The sequence below is a fragment of the Phoenix dactylifera genome, chromosome 2 (assembly GCF_051530095.1).
Source record: "Phoenix dactylifera cultivar Ajwa chromosome 2, Ajwa_hap1_PhDact_Kaust_v1.1, whole genome shotgun sequence".
Classification (NCBI taxonomy): Eukaryota; Viridiplantae; Streptophyta; class Magnoliopsida; order Arecales; family Arecaceae; genus Phoenix; species Phoenix dactylifera.
Window position 1 is genome coordinate 56,431,311 of NC_143191.1, and position 22,606 is coordinate 56,453,916.

A 22,606-nucleotide genomic window follows, 5' to 3' on the forward strand; every position below is an offset into this window, starting at 1 on the left:
TAAAACATTCCGTTGACGATATTTGCATGCTTTGATAAAAATAAAAATATTAAGTTATTTTTCTAGGAACGACATTTACTTATGAAATGGATGGAGATACGGCCTGTCACCGTTAGCCATATTAGTATTTTCTAAGACCATTGCAACTCAATTGCAAGAGGTAAAATATTCCAATAACCAACTTATCTACGTCTCTGTATTTTGATTAAGAAAAAAATTGCTAAGTTATTTTTTTTATGGACAACATCTACCTATGAAATAGATAAAAATACTAATATATCACGTCTCCTACTTAAGATTGGAAGCTGAAAATATGGCAACCGCCATATATTTATAGAAAACTCTTTTTATAAAAATATAAGATATGTTATCATAATATTATTATAAAGCAAGTAGCTGAATATATATATATATATATATATTGAAGAAGGAAATGCTAATTGTTTTTGAGGACAGTTTCTTGATCTACTTCCATCAATTTAAGGCTGAGAGAAGAAAAGTTAGACAACAATATTTATCAGGAATAATTCTAAATTAATTAGACAATAATATTCCAATAATTATGATTATCCTTGAACGAGGGAATCCTTGAAATAACACGAAGCCCGCAATGTAAGTTTCCACACATTAATGCATTTGCTGACTCGTGGTTGCCAATGCTTCAATTATATTCTGCAGAAACCTTTCTGACAAAAAAAATATGATGAGACCCCTCAGTCAGTCCACCCGGGCCCCACTGCCAACCACCGCGACAAGGAAAGCATGGAACCCACTTCTCCATGCGTGCACAAGACACTTGGTTACGTAATATATATATATATATATATATATATATATATATATATATATATATATATATATGTAAAAATCTAGAAAAAAAAAGGAAAGGTCCGGCCCGAAAAGACCGGGCCCATCCACCTATTACGATCGTGCCTAGGGCACGATCGTGGGAGGAGGCCGTTTGAGGGGTGGGGGCGGCGGCGTTAGAGGAGATCGCCGGAGGAGACCGAGCGCCGGAGAGGGTTCCGAGATCCGGCCGGCCGCGGGGGGAAGCCTTCCTCTTTCCTTCGGTGAAGACCCTCCACAGCTTGGGATCCGAGGGTTTTCTCAAGGCTTCCTCTCCGATTTCATCGCCGAAAAGGCCGCCGGAGCACCCCTACCAGACCGAGGTAAGCATGGTTCCTTCCTTTGTATTTTATTTTCTGGATTTGGGGCGGCGTGGGTGAAGTTTTTGGCCGGTGAATCGTCGGAGAAGAGCCCGAAACAGGGTACCCCTGTTTCGGCCTCTCTCTTCCGTTTTTTTTGCCGCCGCCGGCCGCCGGGATTGGCCGGGATCCATGACCTTGGAGGTTGAATCGGGGCTGTGTGAAGGTTGGGAGGGATTTCTGGTTTTGGTTGGTGATGAGGGAGGGTGGATCCGAGGTCTTCTGCCGCGGGACCTCATCCTCTCCTCCTCTTCCTCTTGTTGGTTGGCCATCGGCGGCGACGGCGGCGGTCGTGGGCCACCGTGGCTGCCGTCGGTTGGGGGGGAGCCGAGCCACCATCACGGTGGCCCTCTGTCAATGATGGTGGAAGAAAGGGGGGGGGTCTTTGTCTTAGGGAAGAAGAAGAAGGCAGAGGGCCTTCCGACCTCTGCTGACTTTTTCTTTCATCCCTCCCTCTCTTGGCCGGCCATCATCACCGAAGTGGTGGCCGATGATGGTTCGGCCAATGGTGGCCAAGTTGTTGTCGGGTTGGGGAAGGAGATGGCACAGCTACCACGGCTGTTGCCCTTGGATCAAAGAGATTTGAGGGAGGGAGATGTATTCCTAACCATGAAGAGAAAGAGAAGTCATCCCTTTCTTTTGGTCTTTTCACCGAGACCGGCCATCGTCGCCGGCATGGCAGCGGCCCCGGCTGGCGACGACACAGGCCGGTGGTATAAGGGTGGGGGTCGGGCCACCCCGACTGCCCTAGATCTGGAAGAATTGAGATGTTTGGGGACCTAGTTATGGACCCTATAATAGATGTGAATTATGATTTAGAATATTTAAATATTGAATAATTTAGTCTGTGAAATATAATTGATGTTGTAGGGGAAGAGTCAGCGGTGCTAGGAGATTTTGATCAGGGGACTCAGCACCCCAGCATGTAGGTTGTGATTCGGATCTGTGCTTGTGTCAGTCTACAATTTCTGTAAGAATTCCTACAACTGAACATATCTATTTATGCATGTATGGAATTTATCGTTGGTTATAATTTATCAGTATGTTGATATTAATTTTATGGGGTTGTATGACACATATGAGATGTGCATTTTGTTATGAAAATATTGAAATAATTAAATTGGGAAGAATTAACATATTTTTGAGAATTTAAGAAAATATGTGAGGTGATTGGAATTTGATTAAACATGTAAAACTAGACATGTAGAATGGGTTGGACTAACCTTGTCATGAGATAGCCTCTACGAGCTTATGCGTGGGATAGCTGCCACGAGCTGATGTGTGGGATAGCCTCCACGGGCTTACGCGTGGGATAACCTCTACGAGCTTATGCATTGGATAGCCTCCACGGGCTTACGCGTGGGATAGCCTCCACGAGCTTTTGCGTAGGATAGCCTCCACGGGCTTACGCGTGGGACAGTTGCCACGAGCTTATGCATGGGATTTGTGCAGTCTTGGACTGGGACATGAACTTGGTTAGTCCAAAGCCAAAAGTGAAAAGTCTGAAAACTTGGGAATCAGAGTATTACGTGAATGGATCACATAATGTGAAAAAAGATTTATGTATATGAAATGGTTATATATATTTGTTGTTTGTTGAGCCTTTGAAAAGATGAAATGACATTTATTTGATGTTTTGATTATTTTATTATTATTACTGTGTGTGGCTGTTGGGATTCTTACTGGGCTGGAAAAGCTCATACTACACTTACATTTTTTTTTCAGAGGCATTGGATTCGTAGAATCTGTCGGGTGGGACAAGAAGTGAGCTCGATCTGCAATCAGACTGCTAGATAGTTAGAAGCAGCTTATCTTTTATTGATGAACATTTGAAAATCTTGTAATTGAACCGATTGTTTATTTGGACATGTCGGATTTGTCAATTTGAATTTATTAATTAGTTGTGGATTTATTGAATTATTATTTATCTTAGGCCTTGCATGATCTTTAGGGTACTGCTCTAGGGCTCATGCGGCCGGTCACGTGCCGGACTCGGGTGATGGGTACGGGGCGTGATAGATTTGGTATCAGAGCCGAGGACGTCTCTTGTCCGATGGTGGGAAGGGTGTGAGGACCAATAGTCCCACATCGGAAAGACTCGTTCCAGAGCCTGGGCATATGAGACGGGTGTCTCCAAATCCTGCAGACGCGTTTTGGGTGGAAAATAAAACCGGAAAGGGATGAAGGACGCTTGCGTGAAGCCCCAGAACCAGATAATATCTGGCAGGGGAGCCCCGCGGTCCCTCCTCATGTGGCCCCCACGTGGGCACTGGGTGCCGCACGTGCCCCGCAGAGGCGGGGGCGTGACAATATATATATATATATATATATATATATATATATATATATATATATATATATATATATGAAAATTGTCATTTTGTGATCGGATGATGGCATAAATTTAGTTTAGATGGAGCATTATGGCTCCATGCAAGCTAATATAAAATGATTAATCTAATTGTACTTAGCAAAGTGCCTCTTTGTTACTTGTGCTTGCTAAGTTGGGCTTTAATTATTTGGGGCCGCTTGCTAGTGGGCCTGGGAGACCTGAGAGCGCACTGATCTCAAATCAAAGAGATCCAAGCCGTCTGGTGGATGGTCTCATCTCAAATCAGAACCACCAATCAGACGGCTCATATCGCCCCAATGGTTCCACTTACATCCCCTTGGACGCGCCGCTGCCTCCCTTTCCTTGTTCGATTCGGCCAAGGGCGGAGCTTCGGGGAGATCCTCACGCCGCCGCCGCCGCCGCCGCCGCGCTCTGGTCCGCCTGCAAAGGGAGAGCGATGGAGGGCGCGATGCTTCCGTGCTTCGAGTGCTTGGAGGGCTATCGAATTGGATGAAGCAAGTAATGTATTGCACCATCGGCGGCCTTTCAATCCTATCTTTGTATATTAGTGGGATTAACAAGCAACTTATCATGCGAAGCATGACGCCTCTAATGTGCGAACAATTGGCATGCTTTGGTATGGAAATAGCACAATCTTTATTCATAGATTCATTAAGGATACACAATGAAACTTGTGAAATCATTCTTTTCTTGTGTTGAAGATGATATTGGATAGTTTTGCACCGAAAAATAAATTTTCTTTTTAGTCATTTAACCATTAAAGTTTAAATACTAAAAAATACTAGAAGATGTTTGTCAAGGACTGGTGTAATTTAAGTAATTGAGATCTCTTAGCTGCATGATATGTAGTAAAATTGACCATTCTATACTAAGTGGATGGTGATTAAAATAACTGCTGTCTTTGCCATATAGTACCTTCTCTCAATTTGGATAAGGAAATGACGTGGTTATTTTAAATTTCAAATAGGTTTCACAAGATCTGTACGACTTTATTCATTCAAAATTGCCATAAATTCATTATTTTAGTTCCTTTTGGTTAACATAGAGGATAACATATGTTCCTCCAATCCTATATTTTTGTGTTGGACTAGTTGATCTTGTTAGTTATAAGTGTTAAATATGCCTGCCATATTCTTTCTTCTTGTCTAAGACTGCTATAAAGTTGCTCCATGACTGATGTATTGTCATGCGCCGAACTCAGAGCGGAACAGATGCCGCATATCTATATAGCAGACCATACAAGCATGGAAGGCTGCAGATCATATCAAAGCAATAATAATTTCTAAAAATTTAGCTAATCAAAAACTTATCCAAATGATTCTTGCAATAGCTCTAAGTGGCATAAGTTAACAATTCCTAACTACGAACAAAAATCAAATAAAATATTCTAACTAGACTGGCAAAAACTCTAATGACTGAAAGTATCTTCAAAAGATTTATCGCATTTTCCAAGTCTCAAACAATTATGCATCTGTATCTGAAAAACAGAGAAAATATAATAATGAACTTACTAGCCCAGTAAGCAATATAATATTCCAAAGTGGGGTCAAAGCACGCCAAATAATTTAGTTAAAAGCACAAAATAGTAACTAAAAAATAAATTATTTCTCGAATAATGCATATTCTTTTGAAATATGCTATAGTTTTCATAAGAAATGACAGAAATTAGAAATTAGAAATCAAACTATGGCCACATAATCCAGTGTCATGGGTCAGAATATACAAAGTATCAAAAATTTCTATTCTTAATCACCGGTGGCACGGTGTCCTAAAAACTACTATTCTAGTCACTGACAGTGTAGTGTCGAAACTAATTTCTCACATATTACAAGTCGACAGGGCCAATAAATAATCTCTATTAGCTGGGCCAGATCAGATCATAGCCGTGCTGAGAATGCATACTTATAAAACAAAATTTTCATGATTTGCTAGTCATATTTTTCATAACATAGCATATAACATATTTTAAAATAATCATAACATTAACATCCTGATCCGTTTAACTAAGTATAAAATAGATATTATAATCAATATTTAATCAAATAATTATTATTTTACCAAAAATTTAGAAAACACACTTTGAAGAATTAGGTTACTTATCTCTTATCACTTCAAAATCCCACTTCAACTAGACGGGTCAGGTGCACCTATTTTAATATAATTAAAATATCATTAATTTTATCATCATGTCAGAAGTCAAGCGAAGTCAAAATTAAACACTATTGAAAAACAACCTAATACCCAAATCAGAATGGATGAAAGGAAATGTCAATCAGGCGGCGGTAACCGACTGCATGGGTCGGCCTGAATAAGGTGAACTAAATTGATCAAGATCATATATAATTTAAGTGACTCAATGAAGGTCAATGATGACCAAATTCCAAAGAGATTTGACAATGCCGAGGTAAATGGCCGGTCTACCGTCTAGGTACCGGTACGGTTCAGGGTCTCCAAACTGGGTCAACTTGGATCCAAGCAACAAAAAAAGCAAAGCTTACACTAGGATCCCTAAGCATGTCTAGAGAGAGAACGAGGGAGAGGAGAGAGTATCTCAGCTCAGGTTCAGCCAGGGGTCTAGATTTTATCCGTCGATAACACAGGTCATCCTGGATCATCAATGTATCTGGTTCACAAGTCAAGTAGAGAGAGAAAGTCCAGATAGAGAGAGAAAGTCCCGTGGAGAGAAAAAGTACAGCAAGAAAGAGAAAAGAGAGCAGAACTAGAGAGAGACAATCCAGATAAAGAGAGAGACTGAGAAACAAGAGAGAGAATATAGAGAAAGGAGAGAGAAAGAGAGAGAAGAGAGGAGAGAAGAAATGAGAGAAGAAGAGAGAGAACATGTTTAAGAGTGATCTCTGCATTGAGTCCATTTGCCCGTGTTTGCAGGGGTTCCTCTGCCACAATCAAAGATCTAATTTGCAAATATACATCTTAATAGACTGAAGACTTTGTGATTTCATCCCTAAATCTCCTAATGGAAGGAAAATTAACTGGGGAATATGGTACAGAGTTTTTAAAGTTAGTTGGTTTTCCTGCATTCAGCCAGAACACTATTTCTACCAGTGCGAGACATCCTAATATTGCCCCTGTTTTAGGTATTCTGAAAACAACTTCATATGATTATTTATTGCATGCTAAGGCTCCATACACTCTGGAAAATGTTCTGCACTATAGCCCCAAGGAATTGAACTCAGATTGGCACATTAGATTTTTAATTTATCAGGTGCTTTCTGCTTTAGCAAACATGCATGGTTTGGGGGTTGCTCATGGAAACATATGCCCCTCCACCATCCAGTTAGCCGATTCATGTTGGTCATGGCTGAGCGTGAGCGATATGTGTCTTCTGAAAGGTCACCTGAGTTTGAAAGAACCTGCTTGTTCGAGGGCATGTTGCTGCATGGAGAACTGTCCTTGTCAAGCTATTTATGCTGATTTGAAGCTGCCAATGTCTATGGATTGGCATTCTGATTTCAAGCGGTGGTGGAGGGGTGAATTTTGCAACTATGAATACCTTCTTGTCTTAAATAGATTAGCTGGGACGAGGTGGGGTGATCATACATTTCATACGGTGATGCCCTGGGTCATAGATTTCAGGGCTCGTTTGGTTCGCGGGAAGCATTTTTCTTCCTAGAAATATGATTTCTGGGAAACAAATTCCTAGGAAGAGAATGCCTAGGAAAGTACTTTTGGCATGTTTGGTTGACCATGGGAAAGTGACAAATTTCCAAGGTGCTTATGTTTGGTTGGCCATCCACTTTCCTAGGAAAGTTATATATAATTCCTATTATGCCCTTAATAAAAATTAGGTTTTTAATGCCTCTTTAATGCTTCTTTAATGCTGAAGGGACCTTTTGGGAAAAAGTAAAAATGGAGTGATTCCCGCCTCATGGGAAAGTAACTTTCCCATGTTTCTTATGGAAAAGACTTTCCCATGAAATGTGGGAATCACATTCCCATGGGAATACAACTTTCCCTTCTCTCTCCTTTGAAAACTCCAACCAAACAAGAGGCATCTCATTACTTTCCCGTTGACCACACTTTCCCCCCTTCTTTTCCCGCGAACCAAACGAGCCCTCAGTGTAAAGCCAGATGAAAATTCTGATGCTGGCTGGAGGGACCTCAAGAAGAGCAAATGGAGGTTGGCAAAAGGTGATGAGCAATTGGATTTCACATATTCAACTTCAGAGGTTCCCCGCCATGTTTCTGATGAATGCCTTTCTGAATTAGCAGTCTGCAGTTACAAAGCCAGAAGGCTGCCTTTGAGAATACTTCGTTCTGCTGTGCGCTCTGTCTATGAGCCTAATGAGTATCCATCTAACATGCAAAGGCTTTACCAGTGGACTCCAGATGAGTGCATTCCTGAGTTTTACAGTGACCCTCGAATTTTCTCCTCTATCCATTCTGAGATGAGTGATCTGGCTGTGCCATCATGGGCTGCATCTCCTGAAGAATTTATCTCATTACATCGAGCTGCATTGGAAAGCGGTCGTGTATCACGAGAAATTCATCAGCATTCTAAGCGCCATGGGACGGTACCTCACTCTCGTTATCATAGCCATGAAGAATCATGCAATAAGTATCAAGTTCGAGGAAATGATAATGAGAAAAACTCAAGTATGTCTTCTGATAATGCCAGTCAGTTGCACTTTACTTCTCAGGATCATCTCCCTTCAGGAACTGGCTACTTCGAAGATTTAGAAGAAGCTACTTTATTTTGTGAACCTGCACACTATTTAAATCCAAGCTACCATTATGTAGAAAATTTTGTTGAGAATTTTTCACCTGTGGAAGTTCCACTAAATGAGCCTTCCAAAATGGAGAATTTAGAATCCCCTTCCAGTGCTCCCTCTATTCCATCTGATGTTAATTTAGGTTGTCTTCTTGAATATTTTGAGGCTGATGATAGTGGTTCAATGGGCTTTCAAGAGTTTTTGCACTGGAGACAGAAAGCATCCTCTTTGGGAGGATGTTCTGAAGATATTGATAAATGAGGAGCCATACCCCTTTGTCTAATATCACTTTGGTGCAACCTATAATCGATTACTACAAGTGTAGATTGATTTCATAATAATCAATTATGGTACGATTGATTAGACACTTCAGCAAATACTTATCATTCCAAAAGATCATCATAAAGGTATGTGAATACAAAACAGAACATGATAGATATCTTATTAATGAAACCTAATCAATAAAATATAACTTGTGCAACAAACTGAAAATAACCACCATAGAACAATAAAAAAAATACTGCCAGTAAACTCGGATTCCAAGGATGTGATAGATGGCAACAATGGTAATAATAATGGGTGGAGATAATGATTGATGGACGAAAAAACAAAGGTTGGGCAAAAGATGGCGATAGAACTAGTCGGATAATTACTTCTGCGAGTTTAGTCCCTCCAATCCAATGAGAATCTTCAGGCCATGCTCCACCAAGGTATCGAGATGAAGGATGACGGGGTCAAGAAGGTGGCTCCAAGAAGAAATAGGTTAAGAAGCAGGATAAAAGTGGAAGAAAAAAGGGTCTCTCAGGGTTTCGCCCATGGTAGCACTTACCTTTTTAGGATTTCTTTTTCTCTTCCTTCCCTCCCTTCTTTCATACATTCAACAATTCTATTTCCAAGACTATCATACATCCTCCTCCGTTCCTAGAGATGAGTGATGACTGTGGGCATTGAAGAAAGACTAAGGCTCAAACAATTAAGTGTGGTGGATTGGAGTTGGGTTAGGCTTCCTTTCACACCTAGGTGGACTCTTTTTGCTTGGCAGTACTAGTACATGACTCGACTGAAAAGCCAAGCCTAAACATGGCTTTGGATAGAAAACACAGAAACAATAAAAAACATAAACTAAGTATAAGATGGAGTCCTGAGACTACATCGCCACGCCATATGGATTTTATGTTGTTGAATACTTTTTGTTTTGATATTCTCTTTAAACTTCAATATCGAATCCATTGAGTTCATTAGACATATATATTTTTCCCTCCAGTTGGATGTTTTGCTTCTGTTATAATTTTGTTAGCTACATGGTCATTGTCCCTATGAACAGAGATAGGACTCGGTAGGGTTTCCCAATACTCCATAATCTTTCAGGAGGTGTTTGGTTGCCATTGAGTTTTACTAAAATAGATATCCATAAATCATGATCCTGTAAAACAGGTTTTATGAAAAAAACTCTCTCCCTTTTTATTATTATTTTCAGGTTTTATGACTTGGTTCTTTTGGCAAAACAAATTTTATGAAAACAACCAAACAATTGTTTTAGTAAAACCCATTCATTTTGTGTTTTTCATATACCCATTTTAATAAAACTTCTCAACCAAATAGCCCCATAAGGTGCTATGTAAGTTTCCACACTTTAAAGCATATGCTGACTCGTGGTTGCCAATGCTTCAATTATATTCTGTTGAAACCTTTCTCACAAAATCCGTGCAACTTGTTCTTAAATTCTTAGATTTCTAAGCTACTGGCTGAATTACCTAGTGGTGGCTTGCATCTGGCACATTAGGATGGAATATCTAACAAAAACTTTGTGGAAAAAGCTAGTACTGTCCAGGAAAAATCCTGAATGGGATCCATAAATGTTCTTTATGATTTTCAATATGCTTACTGTTAGGTAGAGCGAGTGAAATCCTTGAAATATTCACAACTTGCCAGCCAGCACAGATAGCAGTGTACTTCTATTTTACTCTATTTTATTTTGTTCTACAGTCTTGTGATGTAATGAATTAGAGCTGTAATTGCTACATTTAGAGAGAGTACTAATTTTTGCATGTTTTTACAATTCTATGATTGAGAATGCATGCGATTTGCTGAGCTTTGCCTAGAGCAAATATATGATATGCTAAGCTATTTCATTGCAGACTAGTGCCTCCCTGAAGTTTACTGTTTTAAATCCCAAAGGACGCATATGGACCATGGTGGCTGGTGGTGGTGCTAGTGTCATATATGCTGATACCGTAAGCTTACATTTATCCATGTCCTTTTGCATGGTTTAATAAAATTTTGAGATCTCTTTGGACTTCATAGATTCAGTTTGAACCTACATGGCAGCAAATTGCTTTTAGGGATATGTGTCACGCCCTGAACCCATCATCCGGATCCGATACGTGACCGGCCGCATGAGCCCTAGAGCAGTGCCCTAAAGATCATGCAAGGCCTAAGATAAACAACAATTCAATAAATCCACAACTAATTAATAAATTCAACTTGACAAATCTGACATGTCCAAATAAACAATCGGTTCAATTACAAGATTTTCAAATGTTTATCAATAAAAGATAAGCTACTTCTAACTATCTAGCAGTCTGACTCCAGATCGATCTCACTTATTGTCCCACCCGACAGATTCTACGAATACAGTGCATCTGAAAAAGAAAATAAGTATAGTATGAGCTTTTCCAACCCAGTAAGAATCCCAACAACCACACATAATAATAATAATAAAATAATCAAAGCATCAAAATAAATATCATTTCATCATTTCAAAGGCTTAACAAACAACAAATATATGTAACCATTTCATATTCATAAATTCTTTTTCATTTTATGTGATCCATTCCCGTATTACTCTAATTTCCAAGTTTTCAGACTTTTCACATCTAGCTTTGGACTAACCAAGTTCATGACCCAGTCCAAGACTGCACAAATCTCACGCATAAGCTCGTGGCAGCTATCTCACGCGTAAACCCGTGGAGGCTATCCTACACATAAGCTCGTAGAGGTTATCCCACGCATAAGCCCATGGAGGCTATCCCACGCATCAGCTCGTGGCAGCTATCCTACGCATAAGCTCGTAGAGGCTATCTCATGACAAGGTTAGTCCAACCCATTTTACATGTCTAGTTTTACATATTTAATCACATTTCCATCACATCACATGTTTTCATAAATTCTCAAAAATATGTTATTTCTTCCCAAATGAATTTATTTCAATATTTTATAATAAACAAAATGCACGCCTCATAGGTATCGTATCAGCTCATAAAACAATAACAACATAAGTATAAAATAAATCCAACGATAAATCAAATATATGCATAGAAGTGCTCAGATGTAGGAGTTCTTACAGAAATTGTAAACTGACACAAATACAGATCCGGATCACAACCTACGAGCTAGGGTGCTGAGTCCCCTGATTAAAACCTCCTGGCACCGCTGACTCTTCCCCTACAACATTAATTATAAATCACAACCTAAATTATTTAATATTTAAATATTCTAAAATATAATTCACATCTACTATGGGGTCCATCATCAAGTCCCCAAACATCTCAATCCCTCCAGATCTAGGGGAGTCGGGGTGACCCGACTCCCACCTTGTACCACTGGCCTATGTCGTCGCCAGTTGTGGCCGCTGCCACGCCGGCGATGATGGCCGGTCTCGGTGAAGAGACCAAAAGAAAGGGATGATCCCTCTCTCTTTATGGTTGGGAATACATCTCTCCCCCTCAAATCCTTTTTGATCCAAGGGCAACAGCCATGGTGGCTGTGCCCTCTCCTTCCCCAACCCAACAACACCACTGGCCGAACCATCGCCGGCCGTCTCTGTTGCAGTCGCCGACGATGGTGGCCGACCAAGAGAGGGAGAGAAGAATAAGTTTCTTCTCCTTCTTCTTCTTCCCCCAAAAACCGACACAGGGTCCCCTCCCCTTCCTCCATTCATCCATGGAAAAACCACCGTGATGGTGGCTTGGCTTCCCCCACCCGACAGCAGCCACGGTGGCCAGGTCCCACCATCGTCGCCGGCCGGCGGCGAACCGACGAGAGGGAGAGAAGAAGAGGGTGGAACCACAAGAGGAAGCCCTCGGTCCACCATCCCCATCCACAACAAACCCTAGGAATCCATCTTCGACCCTCACACACACCCGACCAACCCCGCCGCCATGAATCCCGGCCAACCTGGCGGCCAGCAGTGGCGAAATCCGGAAGAGAAAAGCCGAACAGGGGTACCCTCTTTCGGGCTCTTCTCCGAGGTTCTCACCGGCCAAACCCCAACCAAAGCAGCCCTAAATCTAGCAAATGACATGCAAGGAGAGGAATCACACTTACCTCGATCCGATGGAGTGCTCCGGCGACCCTTCCGGCATGAAATCGGAGGAGGAAGTCCATGAGCGAGCTCGGATGAAACCCACGGATCCCAAGTTTTGGTGGGGGGCTTTCGCCGAAGGAATAAGGCTCCCTCCGCGGCCGGCCGGATCTCGGTCTCCTCTCCGACGCTCGGTCCTCTCCGGCGATTAACCCCCCCCCCACGTCGCCGCCGTCCCTTCACCCCCTTCTTCCACGATCGTGCCTAGGGCACGATCATAATAAGGGGGATGGGCCCGGTCTTTTCTTGCCGGCCCGTCCATCCTTTCCTCTTTTTTTTTTTTGGTTCTCACATTCTTCCCTCCTACAAAAAATTTCTTCCGCGAAATTAACGTACCCAGAATACCAAAGAGTTGAGGGTGTTTGGCTTTTGTCTTACTCGAGCTCCCAAGTGGCCTCTCTTTCTGAGTGATTGCTCCATTGCACCTTTATATAAGGAATGGTCCGACGTCGCAACACTGGATCCTTTCTATCCACAATCCGTACTGGATACTCTTCATAAGTCAGATCTTCATGCAGACTTATAGGCTCAAAATCTACCGCATGGTTCAGGTCCGGAATATATTTTCTCAGCATTGCAACATGGAATACATTATGTATGCTTGATAAAGCTGGTGGTAGAGCCAAATGGTATGCCACTTCTCCAACTCTATCCAGGATCTCGAACGGACCAACATACCTAGGGCTCAATTTGCCACGAACCCCGAACCTCATCACACCTTTAGTAGGAGATACTTTCAAGAAAACATGATCACCAACCTGAAACTCCAGTTCTCTTCTCCTATTGTCAGCATAACTTTTTGTCTACTCTGAGCTATAAGGAGCCGTTCTCTGATCACTTGTATCTTATCCACAGTTTGATGTACTATCTCTAGATCCAATACTTTTTTTTCTCCCACATCATCCCAACAAATTGGAGATCGGCATTTTCTGCCATACAATGCCTCAAAAGGAGCCATCTGAATGCTGGCCTGATAACTATTGTTGTAGGCAAACTCAACCAGTGACAAATGACTATCCCAAGCACCACCCAAATCCATGACACAAGCCCTTAACATATCCTCCAAGATCTGAATAGTGCGCTCCGACTGTCCATCAGTTTGTGGATGAAAAGCTGTATTGAAGTGTAGTCTTGTACCAAGAGCTTTATGAAGGCTCTTCCAAAACTGTGACATAAATCTAGTATCTCTGTCAGACACAATTGAAACTGAAATTCCGTGCAGCCTCACAATTTGCTCTATGTACAAACTTGCCAATTTCTCCAGAGGAAAGACAACTATAAAAGGCAAGAAATGTGCTGACTTGGTCAGTCGGTCAACAATCATCCAAACTACATCATTACCCCGAGGGGTCTTAGGCAAAGCAGTCACAAAATCCATGATGATATGCTCCCACTTCCATTGAGGAATGAGAAGAGACTGTAATGGTCCATCAGGCCTCTGATGCTCAGCTTTCACTTGCTGACACACTAAGCACTGTGCAACATACTGAGCTATATCTCGCTTCATGCCACTCCACCAATTTTTTTTTCAAGTTCCGGTACATTTTAGTACCTCCTGGATGCACTGTATAAGCTGAGTTATGGGCCTCATCAAGAATCTCTTTCGTCATTTCTGGTACTTTCGGCACACATACACGGTTTCCGAATCTTAAAGAGCCATCTTCATGCACTCGGAATTCTGACTGTACACCTGACTCTACTGTTTCTCTGATCTTCTGTAACTCTGGATCCTCTCTTTGAGACATCTTGATCTTTTCAATCAGAGTAGGTTGCACTGTGAGGGTAGCCAATTGTATCTTAGGATCATGTAGTTGTATCTCGATCCCTGATCTCTCCAAATCTAATAAAATATGCTTCTGTGTAGTGATCAATGCTGCCAGTCCACTTGAAAATTTTCTGCTCAAAGCATCAGCCACTACATTTGCTTTTCCCGAATGGTAACTGATAGTCAGGTCATAATCCTTTAGTAGTTCTAGTCATCTTCTTTGCCTCAAATTCAGCTCCTTCTGTGTAAAGATATACTTCAAACTCTTATGGTCTGTAAAAATCTCACAGTGTTCTCCATACAAGTAATGCCTCTATATCTTCAGAGCAAAAACTATCGCTGCCAACTCCAAATCATGTGTAGGGTAACTCTATTCATATGACTTTAACTGTCTAGAGGCATAAGCTATCACCTTCCCATTCTGCATCAGAACACATCCTAGTCCTTTACGAGATGCATCACTGTAGATGGTGAAGCCTTCTATTCCAGATGGAATAGCTAGCACTGGGGCTGTCACCAGACGCTTTTTCAGCTCTTAAAAACTCTGTTCACAGTCATCTGTCCATTCAAACTTTATTTGCTTTTGAGTCAGGCGACTTAAAGGCATGGCAATACGGGAGAATCTCTCAACGAATCTTCTGTAATATCCAACCAATCCTAAGAAGCTGCGCACTTCAGTTACATTAGTAGGTCTACACCACCCAACTACTGCCTCCACTTTCATTGGATCAACAAAGACACCTTCCTTGGAGATCACATGCCCAAGAAAAGAAATACTATCCAACCAAAACTCACACTTTGATAGCTTAGTATACAGCTTCTTTTCTCTACGAATTTGCAATACTACCCTTAGATGTTCTTCATGTTCCTGTGAGCTCCTTGAATACACCAAAATATCATCAATGAACACTACTACAAACTGATCCAGATAAGGTTTAAATATCCGATTCATAAGATCCATGAAGGCAGCAGGTGCATTTGTCAAACCAGAAGGCATGACCAAAAATTCATAATGCCCATACCTGATCCTGAAAGGTGTCTTGGGTACATCCTCTGCCTTTATTTTTAATTGGTGGTAACCAGAACAAAGATCAATCTTCGAGAAAATCTGAGCCCCTTGCAGCTGATCAAACAAGTCATCAATTCTTGGTAGTGGGTATTTATTCTGCACTGTCACCCTGTTTAGTTCCCGGTAGTCTATACAGAGCTGGAGACTACCGTCTTTCTTTTTCATAAATAATACAGGAGTGCCCCAAGGAGAAACACTAGGCCTGATAAAATCCTTTTCTAGTAACTCCTGTAGTTGTTCCTTCAGCTCTTTCAATTCAGCTGGAGCCATTCGATATGGAGCTTTTGATATTGGACCAGTGCCAGGAATCAAGTCGATGGAGAACTCAATCTCCCTATCAGGAGATAATTCTAGCAATTCATCTAGAAACACATCTGAAAATTCTATCACCACAGGAATATCCTCTAACTTGGGCTCCTCTTTCTGTGTGTCTAACACAACAGCTAAGAATCCTTCACAACCTTTTGCAAGAAGCTTCTTAGCCTGTAGAGCTGAGATTAATTTCATTTGATGAGGTGACTTGCTACCCACCAACCCAAACACTGGCTGACCAGGGATCTGAAACCTGATCGTTTTCTCAAAACAATCGACAGTAGCATGGTATGCTGCTGACCAGTCCATTCCAAGAATCAATCAAAGTCATTCATCTCTAAGACCAACAAGTCTGCATTCATTTTTCTGTCCTCAATTTCCAAAATACAGTTCTTGCAAACTGAATTAACTAATATAACATCTCCACTTGGCGTTGAGACACAAAGGTCAAATTCTAATGGCACATGTGATAATTCAGTATTCTTTCTAACAAAATTGGCCGATATGAATGAGTGGGTAGCACCAGAGTCAAATAAAACATTTACATCATAAGACAATAACCTAATCATTCCTGTAGACATAGTAACAAGGCACCTAATCACAATCTTTAACTATACATGCATAAACATATATAACCTAACAAAATTTATGACATGCCAAATAAGAGAGAGTATTAGGGATGGATTTATTACCTGTCACCACTGAATTAGAAGCCTTGGCATCTTGCTCTATGAGTGCATAGATCTGCCCCTGGGTCCTAGGCCTCTGCTGCCCTCCCTCTAGCTACTGTCCCTCCTGAGGTGCTCGGTTTACAGGAACTCTTTGAGAGGACTGTGGTGCCTGTCGCCTCTGCGGTTCTTTTCCATTAGGACAAATAATAGCCTTATACCCCTCTTGACCACAAGAAAAATATGTCCCTCCAACCCAAGTGCAATCTCACTTGAGATGAGGTCCTCCACATCTGTAGCATCTAATGGCACCTCGGCTTGACCTCTATCTTTGGTGACAACTTGATTCAGTCTCTGATCCTTCGACTTGAAGGGTCTACTATTTTAGCTCAGAGAATCAGTGGATTGAAACCTTTTCTTTATATTCTTTTCTCTGGCAGCCTGGGCATTGTCAAGCCCTTTTTCTATCACGAGGGCTTTGTTAACCACATCTTTATAACTAGACAGTTCAAATGCAGTGAGTTGTTGCTGAATCCATCCCCTGAGTCTATTTTCAAATTTTCTTGCTCGGTCACTATCCTCTGATATCAAAATCGGAGCATATCGAGACATCTCTTCAAACTTTGCTGCATACTGAGCAACTGTCATATCACCCTGCTCCAGTCGGTCAAACTTCCTATATTTCTGGAATCGGATACCCTGGAGAAAATACTTCTTATAGAAAATCTTTTTAAATTCTTTCCAAATGAAGGGAGCATCATTCGGACCAATCTTTCCTTACTCCATCTTCCACCAGTTAACTGCCTCACCCTGTAACATAAAGGTGGCAAAAAGAACTTTTTCCTCCTAAGGGCACCTCAAGGCTTGAAAGACTTTCTCTATCTGTTTCAGCCAGCTCTCAGCCTCCATCGAGTCAGCCGTACCTTTAAATGCTGGGGGTGCATATCTCTGAAAATCCAACAGACTGACTCGGTGCTCCGGCTGAGCTGTAGTGTCGTAGAACTATTGTTGTTGTTGCTGCTGTTGTTGATACATTGCCTGCTGTTGTTGCAACTATTGCTGCAAAAACTGTTGTTGTACCTCCACCATCCTCATCATGTCTGCCCTGGCAGCATCTTGCTGTTGTGCCATCATTTGCATCAACTGTGAAGCGCTTATTGTCTCCTCAAGCTGAATACTCGGTCCTTCGGATGTCCCAATCTTCGGAGCTCCCATCTCTGGAGTACTGCCCGTAGGGTCAATAGTGTGCTCCTACTGTGGCACACCCCGAGTCGGCGTGGATGATGTACCTTCCTGCTGTCCAGCGGGTGCCAAGCCATGGAGCCATCCGCAAATCGGGTCGGCCTTCTGGTACGCCCCCGACCACGCCCTCGCACCATATCAACCTACAAATTTTTTTTCAGCATCAAGATTATCAGATTGGGACAGAATTTGCATCCCTAATATGTTAAACACATCATTTTAATATCTTATGTGTTAAACATTCTCCCCACTCATGTTTGCTCGAGCCTAAACCCTAGGATTCCCTAAATCTTAAGCTTTAATACCAAATCTGTCACGCCCCGAACCCATCACCTGGGTCCGGTACGTGACCGGCCGTATGAGCCCTAGAGCAGTGCTCTAAAGATCATGCAAGGCCTAAGATATTCAATAAATCCACAACTAATTAATAAATTCAAATTGACAAATCCGACATATCCAAATAAACAATCAATTCAATTACAAGATTTTCAAATGTTCATCAATAAAAGATAAGCTAATTCTAACTATCTTGCAGTCTGACTCCAGATCGATCTTACTTCTTGTCCCATCCGACAGATTCTACGAATCCAGTGCATCTGAAAAAGAAAATAAGTATAGTATGAGCTTTTCCAGTCCAGTAAGAATTCCAACAGCCACACACAATAATAATAATAAAATAATCAAAGCATCAAAATAAATGTCATTTCATCATTTCAAAGGCTCAACAAATAACAAATATATATAACCATTTCATATTCATAAATCCTTTTTCATATTATGTGATCCATTTCCGTATTACTCTGATTCTCAAGTTTTCAGATTTTTCACATCTGGCTTTGGACTAACCAAGTTCATGACCCAGTCCAAGACTGCACAAATTTCATGCATAAGCTCGTGGCAGCTATCCCATGCGTAAGCCCGTGGAGGCTATTCTATGCATAAGCTCGTAGAGGCTATCCCACGCGTAAGCCCATGGAGGCTATTCCACGTATCAGCTCATGGCAGCTATCCTATGCATAAGCTCGTAGAGGCTATCTCATGACAAGGTTAGTCCAACCTATTTTACATGTCTAGTTTTACATGTTTAATCACATTTCCATCACATCACATGTTTTCATAAATTCTCACAAATATATTATTTCTTCCTAAATGAATTTATTTCAATATTTTCATAATAAACAAAATGCACGCCTCATAGGTATCGTATCAGCTCATAAAACAATAACAACATAATTATAAAATAAATCCAACGATAAATCAAATATATGCATAGAAGTACTCAGATGTAGGAATTCTTACAGAAATTGTAGACTGATACAAATACAGATCCAGATCACAACCTACGAGCTGGGATGCTGAGTCCCCTGATCAAAACCTCCTGGTACCGCTGACTCTTTCCCTACAATATTAATTATAAATCACAAACTAAATTATTTAATATTTAAATATTCTAAAATATAATTTATATCTACTATGGGGTCCATCATCAGGTCTCCAAACATCTCAATCCCTCCAGATCTAGGACAGTCAGTGTGAAGACCAGCCCATAAGACAGTGAGCTAATGGGGCAAGCCCAACATAGCCGGCCATCTAGAGACCCAGAGGCGGTGATCGCCAGCTGAGATGGTTACAACCGCCTGACAGCCACGATCACCACCACTCTTCTCCCTCCCCACCGAGGGCCATAAGAGCCCAAGGACTCTTTCCAGGGATGCTTCATCCCTCATCTCTCACTGCCTCTCACTCCTTCTTTCTCTTGTTACAAGGAGCTGGATTGGGAGGGACGGAGGAGGAGACATCCCCAGCTCGGCACCGCAACTAAGCCGCCGAAGGAGACACAGTAGCTCACAGGAAAGGATTCACAGCTCCTCAGAGCTAGGTAAATTTCTTATCACCAATGTTCATGAGTTACATTCGGTCAATCTAGTGAAATAATCAAAATGGAAATAAGGGAAGAAGGGTAGGAGTAAGATGTAGCGGAGGGAGGGGAAAGATCTCACCTGTAAGCGGCTGTGATTCCACATTGGCTCGATCGATCGAAAGCCATGGTCGGCCATGCCGAAGAGCCCTTTCTCTTCCACTCGATTATGGCTTTCCCCGCCATCAAAACCTTAGATCTAAAAATCATATTCATGGAAGGGTCCTCAGCTCGAGTGAAATCCAGTTCCCATGGATGGAATCGGCTTGATCTCAACTGGAGGAGATCAGAGAGGAAGGAGAAGAAGAGGATCTCTATCCTCCGGCCGTGGACGTCGCCGGTTCGGGGCACTGCAAGCGTCGTCGGGTCGACCACAGGCATCGACCGCGAGGCCAGCCGTGCGCCATGCGGGCGCCGCTAGCTTGGCCATAGATCGACGTGCACCACCGGCTTCAGCCGGCTTCTCCTTGTCCATGGGGAAGGGAAACCCCCTCTTCACTAGAGAGGGATAAGAAATGGAAGACGAAGAGGAAGGGAGGTCGGCCGCTACAGGCTGAGCTGCAGGCGGCGTTGGCCGGCCGCCGGCACCGTCGACCTCGAACCTGGCTCCTCCCGAGCGCCCCTTCCGAGCTCGCCTCCTAGCTTCATGGGAGGAGGAGAAGAGGAGGAGGAGATCTGGAAGGGGAGAAGAAGGAAGGAGAAGAAGGTTCGGGAAGGGAGGAGAAGGAAGAAAAGAAAAGAAGGAAAAGAAAAGAAAAAGAAGAAAAGAAAAGAAAAAGAAGAAAAGAAAAAAAAAAGAAAAAGAAGAAAGAAAAGGAAAAAAAAAGAAGAAAAGAAGAAAAAGAAAAGAAGAAAGAAAAATAAAAAAAAGTGGTTGTGGGACGAATTGGGCCCGATTTTGGGGTGGGCTTCAAATAAATTTGGCTTTAGAAGCCCGAGGCCGGGCTAGGCCCTGGTCCAAGTCCAATAATCTTAAACTCAGAATTTACTAAACCAGTAAATAATTAACCCAGACCTGAACCAGTAATTGGGTCAAATCTGAACCAGCATGCAATTGATCCAGATCTGAACCAGAAATTGGGTCAGATCTGAACCAGTATGCAATTGGCTCAGACCTAAACCAGAGATTCTGGTCAGACCTGAACCAGAAAATTTTTTAGACTGAAATCAGACGTTGGGTCAGACCCAAATTGAGGATTTGAGCAGACCTAAATCAGAAATTGATGCAGGTTAGAGACCTAAGAATGAAATTGAGTCCTATAAATGGATTGTAAACGGGTAAATTAAGAAAGAATGTAATTAAATGAAGTTGAACGTGCAATTAACAAGTAATTTGATGATCTTGCTAGGTATTGGAGAATTAGCATTTGGTGAGCAAATTAAGGTAAGTAACCTATCTTAATCTTATTATGGATCATGTATCATATTTTATAAGATGAAAATGTATTATTTATGCAATTAGAATTGGGTATATGAATTGTGAAAAAAGTAAGTAATCCTGATATAATCTTATATTTTATCAAATACTTGTGACTACTCGATTATGAAATTGTATATGATTATTTATGTTTTTACAAAATTAGGATCAAGCATGTGTTATCAATAGTTGCATGATTTTAATTAGATGACATTCATCATGAATATCATAATATGTATATAAATTTATGATGATATAGAAGTTGCACGAAAAATCAAAGTTTTCAGCATGATCATGAGTTTTATCTATCATGATGCCATTATTCACTTTCCAAAGTTTCTATGAGAAAAGATTTATGAAAAGTATGATATGTTTTAAGAACTCTCAGATTGCTATGTATGACCCCCGCCAGTGGATAACAGTAACTAGGCATACGACCCCCGCCAGTGGGTAAAAGTAACGTGGCTTTACGACCCCCGCCAGTGGGTAACAGTAACTGAAAGATGACCCTGCAGTGGTAAAGACCTTGCCGTGGGAATAAGAGCGGCCATAGCTACACTACCATCTGAGAGTATGAATTTCAAAAGTATGGAATAATGGCAAAAGTTTTATAATGCATAATCATATTTATGAAGTTGCATGAATGGACATGTATAGTTTTATAACTAGTTTGATTATGGCAAAAGTTTTATGATGCATAATCATATTTATGAAGTTGCATGAATAGACATGCATAGTTTTATAACTAGTTTGATTATGGCAAAAGTTTTATGATGCATATCATATTTGTGAAGTTGCATGAATGGACTTGCATAGTTTTATAACTGGTTGGTTTATATAAAATGTTTACTATATTACAAGCACAGATTTCAAAGCAAGAATAATGATAGCACAGATTTCAAGGTATGGATAATGATAAGTACGGATTTCAAAGCAAGAATAATGATGAGTATGGATTTCAAAGCATGAGATAAAGATAAAAGTTTTACGTCTGATTTGATTATATGTTGTATGAACTGCTTACTTTGTTACAACTGTTAGTTTCTTAAAATATTGCACTAGTATGAAAAATATTATGCTTGATCTAATAAGATTATGCGTAATTACTTACTGAGCTTTATAGCTCACACCAATTTACTTATATTCTTACAGATGAATAGAAGATGCTAGAAACAAGGAGCGCAACGTACTTCAGGGTTATGGGAAAAGAAAATGAAATATTAAATGTTGCTATTTTTAGACGCTCTGTAATCAATCTTAACTGATAAAATATTTGATGATATTTTAGAATATAATTGTTCATAATTGATTTGAAGTTTTAAAGTGGCTGTGTGTTATTGTATGCTTAACTTAGCAATAGCACGACTGTGTCATTATCCGAATTCGGAGCGTGACATAAAGTGGTATCAGAGCAATAAGTTTAACCATGATTTAAAAACTTTAAAAATTAATCATGGAAATGGGTAGCTAAGTTAGCTTTCACATAATTGGAATAATAATAATAATAATAAATAAATAAATAAATTAAAAAATAAAATAAAATAATAATATTGGTTTATATTGT

At 41.0% G+C, this 22,606-nt stretch overlaps 1 protein-coding gene and 1 long non-coding RNA gene across 4 annotated transcripts; both read left to right on the plus strand.

The window, feature by feature from the left end:
• The first annotated feature begins 877 nt into the window (after positions 1-877).
• Positions 878-10,420, plus strand: LOC148714952 (protein GFS12-like). 3 transcript variants are annotated; one of them, XM_089929258.1, is made up of 3 exons: positions 1,180-2,175; positions 6,854-7,148; positions 7,633-10,420. In XM_089929258.1, exons 2-3 carry the CDS (start codon positions 6,893-6,895, stop codon positions 8,547-8,549), a joined length of 1,173 nt encoding a protein of 390 aa, XP_089785384.1. In that variant the 5' UTR covers positions 1,180-2,175; positions 6,854-6,892; the 3' UTR covers positions 8,550-10,420. The 3 variants fall into 3 exon arrangements, 1 of the variants encoding a protein (XP_089785384.1); XR_016399624.1 differs by lacking the exons at positions 1,180-2,175; positions 6,854-7,148; positions 7,633-10,420 and adding exons at positions 878-1,169; positions 2,931-3,122; XR_016399623.1 differs by lacking the exons at positions 6,854-7,148; positions 7,633-10,420 and adding an exon at positions 2,931-3,122.
• On the plus strand, positions 4,058-22,227 carry LOC149768441 (uncharacterized). The gene is made up of 3 exons (XR_016399625.1): positions 4,058-4,174; positions 10,427-10,522; positions 22,195-22,227. It is a non-coding gene; the product is annotated as an uncharacterized LOC149768441 (long non-coding RNA).
• Positions 22,228-22,606: the final 379 nt, after the last annotated feature.

What these genes read in the sequence shown, in the direction of transcription:
- LOC148714952 (XM_089929258.1), top strand. Translation starts at nt 6,893, where the DNA reads ATGTGTCTTCTGAAAGGTCACCTGAGTTTGAAAGAACCTGCTTGTTCG. An exon ending in GATGCCCTGGGTCATAGATT is followed by an intron (nt 7,149 to 7,632) that starts TCAGGGCTCGTT and finishes CCAAACGAGCCC; the next exon opens with TCAGTGTAAAGCCAGATGAA.